Raw genomic sequence first — 16,616 nt, 5'->3', positions numbered from 1 at the left:
GTGTTAATAATAAACATTTAATCTATCAAACATTTGTTAAAAAAAAGGTTAATACTATCAACTAATTAAAATATTAAATATTATTAATTAAATCCCGAAAAGAATAACTGAGTATCAGAACATTTTTTTTTTTTGCGGCACATATATAGTATATGATTTTTCTAATATGATCTATTTTTATTGAGTAATTTATACAGAAGTAAAATTTAACATGTACATATTCTCAAATAGTAACTGGTCAACGGATTGCCGGAAAATCTATGAGAAATCAACCGGCGCCGGAGGTGGAGGCGGTAGCAGCCGTATAACGCGCATATGACGTATGTTAGACAATGTAGGTCCTTTTTTACTATTTTTATTTTTAAATTTTTAAAATTGATTTTTACTGTATTACTAAATTTTTACAGAACCAATACAATACTACGGAGTTTACAAATACAGATGAATTTACATATATGGATAATGGATCCACCGAAAATTTGTAGAAAAGTAAGACCGTGATCTGATTTGATATCATTCCGACAAAACCCCTAGAATTCCACACTGCTAACCCATTCATTCAACGCCAATTGATCTGTAGCTTCTGTTCCGTTCATATTTAGATTTACACTCAAAGCTGCATTTCTCTTTCCAAGAGAAAAAGAAAAAAAGTGGGGTTTGATTGTATAGCTTTTTGTAATGCCTAGTGCTTTTAGTGTATAGTACTTTGTTTTTCTTGGGAACTGGTTGTGTTTCCTTGTCATTACACTTTGAGAGATTTGCATATCAATATTTTAGGTTGGGGTGTGCGGTCATTTTGTTGCTGGATCAGAATAGTTGGGAAGGGATTGGGTTCTGGTTTTGGATTTTGGGATTGTGTGGAGAAGTGGGACTGGTTTTTTCTTGATGAAATTAGCTGATTCTCTGGGTTGGTATAGCAAGGGGATTGTGGGTTTGGGATGAATTGAGTGTAAAGATTTGTCATTTGATTGGGATTGTTGGTTTTCAGGGTGGGATAAGAATTGGGTAAGTTGATGAGAAGGGGAGGGGATGAGAGGTGGTGAAGTGGGGGGATTGAGAGGACAACAATGACTACTGGGTCATCTGGTCTTCGTTCTTCAGGGAGTTATGGTTCTTTGCAGCTTCACCAATTCCAGAACGGTTCATTGTCAATCCAAACCTCGCCGCCTATCCCGCCACGAAAGCCTCCTAAGATGTTTAAGGAGAAGGAAGGGCTGTTCCATTGGATCTTCAAATTTGCGCCTCGAAGGAAGATTGGCATGCTGCTCTTGTGTGCGGTTTCTGCTGCCGTTTTCGTTTGGGTCTTGTATGTTGGCAAAGGTTGGGTTTCTTGGATTTTCCAGTTGCATTTATATGTTTACCCTTTTTGTCTGGCTGTTCTATGTTGGCAAAGATTGAGTTTCTTGTCTTTTTAATTGCTTTTATTTATCTTTAGCATAAATGCATAATGAGTGATTTTAGCTCCAGCAGAATCTTTGCTGCAATACACATTGTTTTCATGTATTCTTATTGTTATGTAAAACTATAATATTGCTACTGTCTATATCTGGTTAAAGTTTAAATTGCAGTGCTTTAATGCAACTCGACACTTTGGACCTAATGTGCAGGGTAATTTCTGGGAGGCTGTTGAATTGTGAGTAGTCTTAAAAGTTTCTGAAAGAACCGTAATGGTTGAGGAAGTTGTTTGTCTTATTAGTTAATGGAAGCACAATAACGATTAAGAAGTGTGTTGAGAGATGGGTGGATTCTATTGTTTACTTGTCTGAGTTTTCTGGGAAATTATAGGATGTATTCTATCTTTTGATTTATGGATATGATGGCTATGAAGATTACACATGAAATTTATTGTGCCTCCTCGTACTTTGGTGTTGCATGTTCTTCCTGTATATGAACATGTTGGTTCCTTGGACTAAGTTTTAGATGATGTTTTTGTCTTTCTCTAATTTGGTTGTCTCTATAATTGTCTCTTTGTCTAACAATCAATGCAACTTTTTACTTATTTGTAGGTGAAGATTCCCAAGTACTTGGAATGCCTAGCATCAACATTAACGCTACAATTAAAAATATAGACTTTTTTTCAGAACCTGAAGAAGAAAATAATAATCGCCAAACCGGTTTGGCTGAACCGAGTAGTATTGTAGGAATTGCATCCACTGCTCACCCTCCTCCTACTTCCCCTGTATATTTTACAGGATACAAACTTCCTCCCGGGAATCCTTGTGAGGGTTTCACGTTACCTCCACCACCAGCAGATAAGAAGAGGACCGGACCACGGCGTAAGTTTGGAGATACTTGCTTGAAGCTTATGCTTTATCTGATATGCTCCGTAGAAAACTAGAAACTGAGTTCTAATTACTCTAAATAAATTTTCCATGTTTTCTTTTCAGCATGTCCGGTCTGCTACCTTCCTGTTGATGAAGCCATTGCGTTAATGCCAAGTGCACCGTCTTTTTCTCCTGTTATTAAAAATTTGACTTATATACACGAAGAAAATTTAAACAAAAGTGAGTTTGGAGGTTCGGAGTTTGGTGGTTACCCTTCATTGAGTCAGAGGGAAGATTCTTATGATATAAGAGAGTCGATGAGTGTGCATTGTGGGTATGTTATTGTTATGTTAAACTTCGGCCAGCATATTGTTAGAATAAATTATGATTCTAGTCCACATACTATAGTGGTACTTTACTCTTTCTTGGAGATGAGTAGTCCTTAAACTAAAATTGGACAGAATAATCTTTCTTTCGGGTTTCACTAGCAGAATGACTATTGTTGTCCAATTTGTCTAACTTCCAATCTTGAGGACGGGCCATTGTTGTCTAATCTTCAGTCTAATAGTAGAACCCGAACTATTAGAACTTGTATAAAAATGGCCCTCCTGCTAGTGTTAATAGCAGAACTCTAGTTGAGGATTTTCGTGTCCACTTTTTAGAACTTGAAAGACCATTTTTTACGAAATTGATAATTGGGTAGTCAAAGTGAAATATCACTATAGTTTGGGGAGTAAAACCAAAATTTGTTTGTACTGTACTCTGTAATTATCATTCACCGAGTCCTTTAAAATTATGCTAAGCAATTGTTTTGTTCTAAATACTTAGTCTCTCTCTCTCTCTTGATTAAAAAAATATATTATTATGTCTTTGTGACAGATTTGTCAAAGGAGCCAGACCTGGACATGGGTCTGGTTTTGACATTGATGATTCTGATCTCGATGAGATGGCAACTTGTCAAGGCGTGGTGGTTGCATCAGCAATCTTTGGTATTGACCTCTCCGACTCGATTAAACTTTATGCCATGTTAAATTGGTGCCGTATTTAAGTAACAAGTACATTTTATACCAGGGGCCTTTGATGTAATACATCATCCGGCGAATATAAGTGAATATGCCAAAAGAAATGTCTGCTTTTATATGTTTGTGGATGGGGAAACCAAAACATTTCTAAGAAATTCAAGTGATCCTGATAGTAGTGCGAAAATTGGATTGTGGAGAATTGTTGAAGTCCATAACCTACCCTACAGTGATTCAAGGCGCAATGGAAAGGTAATTGTTTTTTTGCAGTACATTATTTCTGTTGAGCATATAATCATTAATGTGCAATCCAACTATCAGCTTAGGCTTTTAGTTGAGATGGAGCACATGCTTCAATTTGGTATCAGAGTCAGACCAAAGGTCATGGGTTCGAATCAGCCCGTGTCTGAATCCATGAACCCGAACTTTTCTGCATGTCTGGTGGGACATCACTTATCATGTAAGAGATAAGAGATTCTATAATGGCTGTCCGCCTCTCGGTTGCAGGTTCCAAAGCTTCTACTTCATCGCCTTTTCCCAAATGCCCGCTATTCTATGTGGATTGATGGAAAGCTTGAACTGATTGTGGATCCATATCAAATTCTTGAAAGGTAATATTACATAGTGCTAGGAACTTCTTGTCAAATAGTATTTTGGCCTGAACACCTTTTAAACCTTAGATCTTTGATGGTGGATGTTGTATCCTGTCCATTGAGTAAAGTTCTTTAAAATTGGAGAGATTATCTGTCTTGAAGCTAAAGAAGTTGATACGTTCCAGGTTCTTGTGGAGAAAAAACGCCAGCTTTGCCATTTCAAGGCACTATAGGCGTTTTGACGTGTTTGTTGAAGCGGAAGCCAATAAGGCTGCGGGGAAGTTTGATAACGCTTCCATTGATTTCCAGATTGAGTTTTATAAAAAAGAGGGCCTTACTCCATTTTCTGCAGCTAAATTCCCGATTACAAGTGGTGAGAAGCGGGTTCCTTGTCTTCCTATTCTGTTCCCTCTAGGACGAGAACTTTGGCGTTCTTTGTGTTTGATAAAATCTTTGTTACGTAATTTGGCGTGCAGATGTTCCCGAGGGATGTGTGATTGTTCGGGAGCACATTCCAATTGCTAATCTCTTCACCTGCCTTTGGTTCAATGAAGTAGACCGTTTCACTCCTAGAGACCAGATTAGTTTCTCGACCGTAAGGGACAAGATCAGGTCAAAGACGAATTGGACTGTACACATGTTCCTGGATTGTGAACGACGCAACTTTGTGCTTCAGGTAACCTTTCGAAATCCCAACTGGTTTAAACTCATAGCCGTATTCTTCTTTCCCGTCATGTTCATTTAGGAATTGTGGGTATCACGTTTTTTTTTTTTTTTTTTTTTTTTGGGGGTGGGGGGGGGGGGGGGGGGGTTGGGTGGTATCACACGCATTTACTAACCCGAACTGTTAAGAGTCCCACATTAATAAAATAAGAGAGAACATATGGGTTTATAAGGCCATGGGTTAGACTAGCTAATTGGTTGGATTCTATCTTTTAGTGTGGTTTGGCCCATGTGCATTATAGCCCAATCTTAGTTTATAACGTGGTATCAAAGGCTGTTCGGTCATTTTGTAGCTGATATAAACCAACATTTTGAACTAGAGTGCAATTATTCAAATTTTCGGTTGGTCTTGTGTAAGACCGTCTTATGTGAACCACAAACGTAATACTTTTTTAGGATCCTATAGAAAAGTTTTACATTTTTGTTAAAAAGTATTATACGTCTCACCCAAGATAGTCTTACATAAGTTTTTGTATTTTCACGTTGCATACTATCCACTTTACATTGATTATATACCAACCTGTGGATAGTTTGTTATTGTTTCCAAATTTCGCAATTATGTAGGGTTATCATAACGATATTCTTGAGCGCCGGTCTTGTATGAGATCATCTCATGTGAAATGTGTAATATTTTTTAGTGAAAAAAAAAGTATTGTGCATATCACACAATTTTTTGCTTTACATACGTTACATACCAACCCGCTTTGCACATTATATATAAGCCCGTAGATAGTTTGTTATTGTTTCTAAATTTCTCGCAAATATGCAGGGTTACCATCGAGATGTCCTCGAGCGTAGGTCTCCCCCGCCTCCATCTGTTGCCCTTCCTCCACCCCTTATTCTCGACGGAACCCTCAAGGCTACCGGCAATAGTCCGGTTAGAAAGGGTCCACAAAAGCGCGGGAGAGAGAGAAGGTCGAGGCGTCATCGGAAGGCGTTGCCCGATGTAAGGATGTTAGCTTAAGAGTTAAGAGTGGAGAAAATTTTGGTGAAGCAAAAAGAGTTCATATTCTTTACTTCCATGTGTTCAAGAGGGATGTATGCAGAGCTAGGAATTGTGAGATATGAGTGTTGTTTTTCCACATGGGGCAGCTATCAATTTTCTTGTTAGTTTTAGAAAATTAAAATTGATTTATTTATTTTTGGTGTATATATCTGAGATTTAATAATTTTGTCTCATAGGTGGTGGGTGGGGCCTTGGTTCTTTTTGATCTTGAGATGTTATAGCAATGTTGTACTACATTGGACCATTCAAATGTTAGTTCATGCAGTTTAGATTTCAAGAAATGTTGGAACAAATACCCATGACAATATTTACACACCCTAAAATGTTATTAGAGCATCCACATCAATGCATTTTGGGTAAATTTTTGAGGAGACCAATCTTAGGTGGAGAAGAGAGGGAGAGGAGAGAGAAGAAAAATGGTCTCTTGCAAAGCATTGATTTTTAGCAGAATTGTGGGACCCACCAAAGAAAACATCTTTCCTCACTGCAATAGCGTGAAACACAACACAACTGAGAGGGAGATGAGAGAGAAGAAAAATGGTCTCTTACAAAGCATTGGTTTTTAGCAAAATTGTGGGACTTACCAAAGAAAACATCTTTCCTCACTTCAATCGCGTGAAATGCAACACAACCGAGCACGTTAATGAAGGTTCCCCCCCCCCCCCCCCCCCCCCCCCCCCCCTTTTTCTCTTCCCTCACATCTTCTCTTTTTCCGTCACACATGTAAAAAACGTTTCAAAATTTGTAATTATTAGAGATGCTCTTAGAACGTCAAGAATATCATGTTGGTGCCTTGAAATAGATAGTCGAGTGAATAAAACATAATTATTATGATAGAAAGTTATGAGTTTAATTATTATCAGCACAACAACACTCTCTCAGTCGAGTCTGTCACATATAATCTTCCTAATGTGATTTGTAAAGTATTACATAAAACAGAGTTTACTCAATTTATACCACTGGGTAGTGTTTGTGTATCATCACTATCATCATATCACAAAAGACGAAATTTCTTTACCCTTAAGTCTCCACACCTCAACTCTGACAAAATAGTGGAGGAATAAATCCCGGATGGGTTTCTAAAACTTTTCATTATGCCCAACTCAGTTCTGCAAATTGAACCAAAAAAGCCATGTACATGGGGAATAATCACTACAGAATAAAACACCGGATCGACAAAAGAAAAAAAAAAACATCGCGATTCTAAAATACCAGAATGTTTTCCTGCTACTCGTATTTACAACGCTGCTCTAAGATCATCTGAAACTAGAAAGCATGGAAGTTAACGGGTTGTTTATTCCCCGACTATGTCATTCCTCACCTTCGTATACACGTAGGCGTGGACTCCGGTTACCATAGTTCGCGGTTATTGTAGTAATCTGCGACGATCTTGGATTCAAAAACCCGAACTTCGTTGGCAGAAGGGCGCTGGCGTGAACCTCGTTGGACAGCAAAAAATGGGAGAAGGCGTGCGTTGAAGAGCACCACATTCACGAGCCCTGATGATATACTAACATGTAAGGAATTATATGCGAGGAAATTAATGAACGTGCTCCAAAAACGCGAATCAAATCATGTATGGTACTAGCTTCGGGCTTAAAGACAACATTCTCGGTTTTTATAAGCAGAATGGTCGTTAAAAGATGCTACTGACTCTATTACATTGTAGTATCTGTTCAAACATACTTTCTCAACCTAATGAAGCACAAAGAGTCAACAATGACTCCACTGAGGCTCGATCTCATGACCTCCCACATAGGAGAGGTCACTACATGTCATCTGAACATGTAAAAGTGTTTATATAAGAAGTGAAATATCCAAAACAATAAAGATGCCAAAAATATGTTGGATAGAAGAATGCAAAATGGGAAAAGAAAGAAAATTACCTGAGATTATGAAGATTTGGCTGTGAGTATCCGAGAAATCTGAAGCCCTCGGCTGAAAGCCTCGTTGAAGAGTATCCTCGTTTGCATGGATTGAAACCCGGGCATCCAAGATAGGAGTGCCAAAGGAGCCAAGACGATTAGTCCAAATATCATATCGTATAGACGGGCCAAGGAGACGACAGTTTCCCAAACCACGCTAGTCTCGAGAAAGGGGCGCAGCACGAGGGCAATTTGGATGATACCCCATCCCGTGGGTATAAACGCCAAGAAACTAGTAATGAAGTCGAGAACCGTAAACTTGGTGAATTCCAGTAATAAAACAATAACGAGTACCGTGATCACGGTGACGAGCAACTGCACCACTCGGTAATATATGTGCTGTTTCATGGCGTATTTGTCCTTGGCATATGCGATGGCGATATAAATCGCCACGGCTGCGACCATGTAGATCCAAGACAGCAAGTAAACCGAAATACTCGTGTCCTTGCCGGTAATTTGCAGGTGGTACACAATTCCGTACTGGAAAAAGAAGAAACGAAGGTCTAAGATAATCTCGAGCAGTTTTCCCCAAAGACCGGTCGCTCTCAAGTGTTCCTGCTCCTCGTACCACCACGTTTCCCAACTCTGATCGGCTTTTGCAAACACCCCTCGGTTATACCAAATCCAATTCATGAAATCGTCGAAGTCGTATACAGTATTCAACCAGTCGAACCCCGTGGGATTGAAAGCGAAAGGAGCCATAATCCACGATAGCACAAGGAACCAGCTCGAGATAGTCATAGCTATATACACGAAAGTATTCTTAGCCAACGGGCTATTCGAAGCATACACTATAAGAATCACACCGAGCTCGATCCCCTTTACAAAATGGCTGCGAGCATACAATCGGTAATTCTCGGCAAATCTTTTGTGCGAAACAACGAAGCCACGGCCAGTTGCTCGATACTTGGCACCCCCGTGCAGAATGGTCCGACCGAAGAAATGTGCACGGGTTCCCATCGAGAAGGTAAAAAATAGTGAAGAAAGCTGAAACTGCATCGTTATAAAATCCCAAACCGACGAAAGGAACCCATGCTCCAGAGAGTTCTCAACGATCATTGGAAGGGCGGTAAATGCACCGATCTGGATTACAAACTGTTGATTTAAAATTGCCCCGAGGGCTTTGTTGTTGGTGGCATTGCTTCTCGCATAATCTTCAACGCCACTGAGCGCAAGGTATAGGCGGCCCCACAGGAACGCGTATACCATGATTACTACCATCATGTTGTTGAAGAAGAACCCCACGGTTGAGTAGAAGAAAGAAAGCATGCGAAAGAAATCTAGTCGGTGCCCCAACCTGTACACATCTCGGCTCAAAACTTGCTCGCCATTACCACTAGCGACCTTAGCCTCGAACATCGAAATCTGATTCAACCCAACATCCCTTCCTTTACCAACTTGTATGTATTCATGGTGGGTCACATTGCCACCTCGAAGAGTACAATTAAAACCTGCGTATATATCTTCACTGATATTGATCACCCTCGAAGCCTTGCTAATCCCGCCCCGAGACAAGAACCAGAACCTATCGAAGACGTCGGGATGACCATAGTGCATACGTACCTTAAGAGGATTCGCCAGAACACGCTGCCCCAGTGTCACAAAACTTGTTTCCTGAGCAGACATGAACCAAGCGAGAGACGACACTGAACCGGTAAAGATGTTTTCACGAACCCCGAGAATAGTAGGCTTCCTGATTCCGTGATAGAGTTTAAATTCCTCCAATAGATTTCGCATCTTGAGTGCCTCCTCAAAGTAGTTATCTTGGTTCATATCAATCGTTTGAACTGCCTCGCCTCTAGTGAAGATAATGGCATGGTTTTGATTCTCGGGTTTGCCCTCCCCGAGCTTCAGTGGCCCAGGCAACTTTATGCGATAGATTTCCACCTCCTTCTTCAACTGTTGATCGTACTTCACTAAGACAGAGAAATACTGCACGCCATCTCTACCCAAGTGAACCTCGTCAACATAAGCAACACGGAGTGCTTCATAATTCCTCATCAAGTATGATATCTCCTCGGCACGTGGATCACCCTTTGCCTTCTGAACCCCGTAGACCTGGCAGGTCACCACATAAGTGAATTTCATTAGAGCAGCGCCAAACTCGTGTCCTTTAAAAAGAAGTGTCACACTGCTACTTGCTCGGTGGAGATTTCGAGAAGACGCTGGATTTCCACAGGCTAACCCATCAAAGCCGTTGTTTTGGTTCAGTGAACTCAACGAACCTATATCGAGTGACCCATGCCTTATGTCCACCTCCGATGCAGAGTCAAGGAAAGAAAGCATCTTTAGAGCCCTGTAATAATACATCATTCCCCTAACAGTCCGAGATAATGTCTGGCCCCTATACGATGCCCAGAGACGAAGATCCCTTATTTTGGAAAGCCATATCTCATTCTCGTCGTTCATTCCTTCTCTACGCATTCGTTCTAAGAAGTTCTCCCATTCATCTTCATAAATCTTCTGGAGGTAAAATATGATAGAGATACCATCTTGATTTTCACTTCGGAGACTTTCTTTGCCATATATTACTTCTTCATCATAGTAAGGAGTCAAGACACTGAAGGCCATCATTTTCTCGACCTGGGTAGCACGCGGAATATTCATAAAAAGCGAGTTGCTGAAGAAAGCAAGACGCCGTCTAGCTTCAATGTTTTTCGGAACATTATGCATTGAATCTCGGGAAGTGAGAATTGCCTGGAGACGACGTAGTTGCCTATAAAAGAAAGCATCTTGAATGTCGGGGAACGCAACAGCATTTTCAAACAGAAACCCGGTGGTGGTATCCTGGTTAAGAGGCGCAAGGCCTTCCTGCCTCAACTGTGCCACGGGCTTCTTCACTTTCGGAAAATCCCGAACCGAAAGCTCGTACAGTGCTTGCATTACATTCACGACCTTACTCAAGTCCTGCTTCGGCAAGAGCAGGAGCCCAACGAGAGACACTAACTTCTCGTGAATCCGAGGCAAAACTGTTGTCTTGTACACCTTTGTGAATTTTTCAAAGCGAATGCAATCATCGATATCCATAAACAATTTCGCAACGATGGAGTGCTCTTCAGTATCATATTTAACGAGCTCTAGAAGCAGGAATTTGATGCTATCATACGCCTCAATAACAGCGCACCGCCTATACTCGTTCTTGCATATCCTAAACCACACCCATTGGTCGGGTGCCTCCCCCAACTCCGTTGCGTGGCTAAGAGCAAGCAGCAGCTCGTTACACAGGAGAACGCACGGCCAGCGAATAACCTTAATATCCCAACAGTTCGGTGGCAATTCCAGTAGCTCGAGCTCTTGATCACTAAGGAGGTCCTCTTCCCTCATAGTTATGATTATCTCGTTCCATATTAACGCAAACCTAGTGGCTTCCACCTGGCTCGATTCAATCTTCTTGTACGGCTGTCCAAACCCGTATCTCAGTTTCAGCCGATGGGTTGCATCCCGCAATTTCTGAACCAGCGTAGCCTTAGCAATTGTTCTCTGATCTTCGGGCATCAAATTGAACTGCAACGCACTTGCAAAGAATTGGAACCGGAGTCTAAGCTGTTCAATGTTGCGAATCTCGCCTAGATGTGACAACAGCCCGATTGTGCCCCCAACAACTGAATAATACACTGTATACCAGATTTGCAAATCCACAAGATATATTAGAACAACCGGAAGCCACAACATTACAACCGCTAATTCGTTGGTGCTACCAAAGAATTCGTGCCACTTATAGTGCACATTTGGGTCATTGTTGAGATCCAGAAGAGCCCTTGTCGGGGTGACCAGGGGCTTTATCTGAAGAAAATAACTGAACGAGAATTTCGAAGCCAGTACCAGAATCCAGAACAGCGTGTACTTTATGTTATTGATTAGTCCTTCCCTAAGCCCACGGCCAACATATATATGACTGTAGAACCACCACGTTACCAAGTACATAAATGGGATGTTTGCTTTTTCCAGCAGATTTCGGATCCAAGGAAGAACAAAGAGAATCAGAGCAAGCAACTCCGGGGTTACAAACACGAGAGCAGTCTTTAGAAACACGATAATCCTGTCGTCAGCTTCACCCGACCACCTCCTATCAGCGTTCTTCTGGCTCCAAATCCTCGCATAAAACACCCCAAACACAACCGTCCAAGCAGCAGCAACTAAACTCTTCAACACCATCCTCACACACACCCACATAGTCTCTCTCGAAACCAAACTATACTGAGTCCCGGCATCAAGAACCGACTGGACAAACCTCAACCCAGCCCACGTTATGAAAAGCGAGAGCAACTCCACCTGCACATCCCGCCTCTCCAGAGCCTCCCACGGATAGTCCGTCCCTTCCCAAGCAACAATAGCCCCCGCCTGAAAGAACAATATCAACAGCACCCACAGCCTGTCAAAGCTCCTAAACACATTCCAAAACGTCCTCTGCTCCACAAACCCCGTCTTCCCCACTCTTCTCTCCTCGTCGTGGGAGAAAAAGCTACACGATGAATCGAGAGGCCATTTCAACTTCTTGAAACACCTCCTACTCCAAAAATACTCGTTTATGTCATCGTAGTTCCTCCAAGCCGAATGGGGAGCAGTCCCATTCCTACTCCTATCAACCTCGCGCTTAATTGCAACATATATAGGTGTAATCACATAATCCAAGAACCCAAATTGCTTACAAGTCCAGGGAATATAAGGCTGCCCAGTTTGCTCATCAATGTGACCATCAAGGATATAATTGAGTTCCATAGCCATATGATGAAATATAAAGCATAAACATTCAGGGACGAACCGGACATTAGCGGCCTCGCCCCAAATCAGCAAAAAGAGGCATACATACAAAAGCTCACGGCGGAGAACCTCCGGGCCTTGGCGGGTCCTGGGGAGGCGGATTTGGGATTTTTTGCAGTGGAAGGAGCACCAGGAGGAGTAGTTCTTGAGGAGCTTCTTGCGGAAGTGGTGGAGGACGTTTTGGTCGAGGCGGTCCGGCGGCGGCGGCGGCGATTGGCGCATTTGGGAGTTGGAGAGGTGGAGGACCAAGTGTTCTCTCTGGTTCTTCACGCTGTCGTCTTGGAACCCGAAGAAGATCCCCAGCCAGTCCACGAGGTCCATGGAGTCTCGCCACTGAACAAACGGCGGCTTCCGGAGGTCCCCCACGAAGCGGAGGGCGGCCGCCGCCGCCCGCACTTCCGGGTACCGGAGGGACGGGTGGTCCGCCAGCAGGTTATGAATCGGAATGATATTGAACACTTCATAATGCGGCGGCGCAGCCGCCGGTGGCTGCTCCCGGCCGCGCGTGGACATAGTACGCTGCCGGAGATTCATCGCATTTGCTCCCTCACCAGATTCAACCCCACGGGTCTCCTTAAAAACCTTATCTCCACCGAATTCTCGAACCCAGAAACACTGCAGCAGCTAACGTAGTACCAACCTATCTATACACACACATATAGACACATAATTCAAACAAACGCTGTATATTCTAAGTGGGGAAGAAAAGGACATAACTGAAAAACGGAGAAAAAGGCGAGACCTTTGTGGCTTTCTTGGCGTGGTTTACTGGTTTCTTTTGCGGAAGGTTGAAGAAGAAGATGATGAATTGATGATACGTGGGGGTTACAATTAGCGGTGCGTGAAGACCACTCCCCAAGGGCGCGAGTGAGGATGCGTCTCTCTTGGGTCGTAAATGCGCTCTGTGTGGGGCCCCTGGGCAAAATGACAAGTGAAAAACTGTGAAATCAAACATGGCATTATGGGGGTGCGGGAATATAAAGATGATGCAAAGAATATACATAATTATATACACTATAAAAATAAAAAGTAAAAAAATTTCAAAAAAAACACGTGAAAACTGAAAAGTACAGTATATTTATGCTCCAACAGAATTTTTTTTTTTTTTCCTAATATGCTTTCTTAACCCCTATACTCTCTGAATTTCAGAAAGTAAATTTTAAACTAAAGTTCTAATTAAGAGCTACCGAACTAAATTAGTCAAGTTGTTAGTTTAATAACTGAGCATTTCTATATTCAATTCAATTTTTTCAATTTCGGTCCAAATTGTTGTTGGCTTAATAACTGAGCATTTCTATATTCAATTGGATTTTTTCAATTTCGGTTCAATTTTGAAAAAATGAAACTATTCAGTTTAACATTATAGTTCGATTACGGTTAATATCTTCTGCAAAATCTCTTAACTATAGAAAACGACACGATATAAATTTTGATCCAAAGACTGCACTGAATTGAAAGAGAACATACACTGCAAATTTGAATAACTACAATGAGTTTCCAGTGCTTGACACCAACACGTACTGGAATTTCAATGTTTCAAAAAAATTATTTCAAAAAAAATAAAAATTTCATTGCCAAATTCAATGTTCAAACTTCAAGGGAATCAAAGCTAGAAATGCAATCAGAAATTTCCAGTCTTATTCGACACTCGAGGCTCAAGCAATTAAAAATCAAAAATAAAAAAATCATTTATGTTCAAGCCTTCTTTCATGGCGGAAGATTTCCAGTTCAAACACAGAAAAATCAAGCCAGAAATTGGAGGAGGAGTACCTTGGTCCACTGGAGAGGAGGCGAGGCTTGGAGCAGGTCTCTGGTCTCCACTCTCCGATCTCCGGCGACGAGCATCGAGCAAGCTAGAACGAAAACGGCTACGAGAATGAAGGTCTTTGCCGCAAGGATGAGATTAGTCCAGGCCTCTTTTGTATGGGCTTAATTAAGGCCTAGTTAAGTTTGACTTGTTTAACCAAAAAAAGTTAGGTTTAGACTCATTTCGAAGTCTATTAAATTAAATAAGTCAGACCTATATAATTATACTCCATAAATATTATGTTCACCTTCAAACCTACACACACGAAAGTCAGTAATTATATCGTGAACCATGGTCTAAAACGGCAGACACTATAGTATATCTAAAGTCTAAATTGACACTGTCTTACGTATTATTTTTATTATATTATCAAATGAAACTGTAATTTAATAGAAATGAATGGAACTGCAATTTAATAGAAATGAAACTGTAGTTGTGTTGAAATGAAACTGCAGTGTATACAAAATTAAACTGAATAACAATTTCACATATTTGAGTGTATATTGTCCAACGAAATCATAGTTATATCAAAATGATACTGTAATTGTGTTGAAATGAAATTGTAGTGCATATTTAATGTCCAGACCAAAATGCATTGTGGGACACGGTCCGTATAATTTGTCCACGAAAGTTTAGTGATGTAAGATTAATTTTATCACCCTTATAAATTTGTTATTACAGAGTAACAAATTATGTACAATAATTTTTATGCCAAAAAAAAAAAAACAGAAAAAATATAAACGAAATAATGTACGTGGAGTTTATTGAGCAAACATTATTATTATTATTATTATTATTATTATTATTATTAATTAATAATTAATTAATTAATGTTGGCAATAATTTGTTAATTATTGCTGCTCAGCTTCACCATAGTATAAAAAGCTGCAGATGTAACATAATACCCAATTACCCACTTTGCAAACAATTATTAAAAGAAAAGTGACAGGTCTAATAATAATAATATAATTGAAGAACGAAAAATGTGATTCTACCATATTTAAATCAAATTTAGATTCTAAAAATATGAAGTCAATATAATATGGAGGAAATAAATTGAAGAACACAATGCAAAAGACAATTAAAAAGCCTTCACCACGTGGCACGTGCCCATGTGGCCAATTGAAATTTGTACACTTAGCCGTTAGCAACTTAGCACTAAAAAAAACAATAAATAAGTAAATAATGGAGGCATAGAATATTAATTTTGAAAAATATTTATTAATAAAACATTATAAATTTATAAGAATATTCTAAAAACCGTGTTCACTATTATAAATTAAAATGGCAGAAATATTTTTGTAAATAACAAATATTTTGTAACCATTATTTATAAAAAAATAAATAATATTATTTCCCCTCTTAATATGACAATAATTTTTTTAGGATGTTGTTATAAGGGCCAATTTTTTTCAATATCTTACTTGTCAATAAAATTCTTTTTATTTATTGATTACTATAAATTGGCCTACCCCATTTCACATTAAAAACAAGAATATATTTATTAATTAAATACGAATTATATATTGTTACATTAGATTATGAAAATTGTGTCGCGGTAACATGATCTTTTTTTCATTCATCGCCATAAATTGGCGAGCCCTACTCAACATTAAAAAAATGACATATATTTATTAATTAAATATCACGTAAAAAAATAAAAATTAATATATAAAATCAAGAGAAAATGTAGTATTATTCTTTAAAAAAAAAAAAACATCACTATTTTTATATTTATTTATGGTGATCTTGATATTGTAAACTTTTTCTTTAAACAATAAATTATAAGCTGAATCTTCCATTCATTTAATTAAATGTATAAAAAGATACCATGTTAGTTTATGTAGTTTTATTCTACTAGTATTTGCGCCCGTGCGTTGCACGGAATAGATTTGTTGTAATATATTAAGAATATTTGGATTGATATATAATTATTTAAATTAGAACATCAAATATTATATAGTTCAATTGAATATACGGGTTGGATCATTTATGTGTTTTTATATTATCATTGTATGAATTTAAGCAAATAATTGCTCAAATTAATAGCTAATGTGTAGATGTATGCATGTAGTGTTATAACTTTGGAGATTTTTTTTTTATCATTGTTTAGTATTTTTTTTTTATAAATTAGACAAATGTGTTCGTTCTCTAGCAACTCAGTTATATGAATGAATTGTTATCTTAATTCATTTGTATGGAGGATATTTTTTTTGTCTATACATATAACAATTTTGTCATTTAAAAAATATAATATCAACGATTTTATTTACACATTGTTGAAACCTCTTTGTAGACGACATTGGTAGTAGCAACACAATCTTGTCCATCATCGTCTAGAGCTAACACCTTCAATTGATCAGGATGGGTGACTCGGTGAAAATATATAATGGTATAATATTAGTCAATTAGCGATCCTTTTATATTTTAAATAAATTAGTAATATCATATTCATTTTCAGTCAATTATTCTTTTGTATTTTTAGTCAATTAGAATATTATATGGAGTGATATTTTTA

At 39.2% G+C, this 16,616-nt stretch overlaps 2 protein-coding genes across 3 annotated transcripts; one reads left to right on the top strand and one right to left on the bottom strand.

Annotated features, from left to right (window-relative positions):
• Positions 1–432: 432 nt before the first annotated feature.
• On the top strand, positions 433–5,917 carry LOC109171389. Its single transcript, XM_019320473.1, has 9 exons — positions 433–1,320; positions 2,007–2,276; positions 2,388–2,598; positions 3,144–3,253; positions 3,336–3,535; positions 3,791–3,894; positions 4,062–4,249; positions 4,353–4,552; positions 5,369–5,917. The coding sequence occupies exons 1-9, from the start codon at positions 1,068–1,070 to the stop codon at positions 5,561–5,563; spliced, it is 1,731 nt and encodes a 576-aa protein (XP_019176018.1). The 5' UTR covers positions 433–1,067; the 3' UTR covers positions 5,564–5,917.
• A 741-nt stretch (positions 5,918–6,658) lies between these two features.
• Positions 6,659–14,193, bottom strand: LOC109170869 (callose synthase 11-like). 2 transcript variants are annotated; one of them, XM_019320009.1, is made up of 4 exons: positions 14,062–14,193; positions 13,034–13,206; positions 7,487–12,935; positions 6,659–7,105 (listed from the first exon to the last, which is right to left on the bottom strand). In XM_019320009.1, exon 3 carries the CDS (start codon positions 12,823–12,825, stop codon positions 7,498–7,500), a length of 5,328 nt encoding a protein of 1,775 aa, XP_019175554.1. In that variant the 5' UTR covers positions 12,826–12,935; positions 13,034–13,206; positions 14,062–14,193; the 3' UTR covers positions 6,659–7,105; positions 7,487–7,497. The 2 variants fall into 2 exon arrangements, with proteins under 2 accessions (XP_019175554.1, XP_019175560.1); XM_019320015.1 differs by having other exon boundaries at positions 6,659–7,104; positions 7,492–13,206.
• Between the last annotated feature and the right edge of the window lie 2,423 nt (positions 14,194–16,616).

Source organism: Ipomoea nil, unplaced genomic scaffold, assembly GCF_001879475.1.
Source record: "Ipomoea nil cultivar Tokyo-kokei standard unplaced genomic scaffold, Asagao_1.1 scaffold0317, whole genome shotgun sequence".
In the NCBI taxonomy this organism is placed as follows: Eukaryota; Viridiplantae; Streptophyta; class Magnoliopsida; order Solanales; family Convolvulaceae; genus Ipomoea; species Ipomoea nil.
This window is presented reverse-complemented; position numbering and strand designations above follow the sequence as displayed.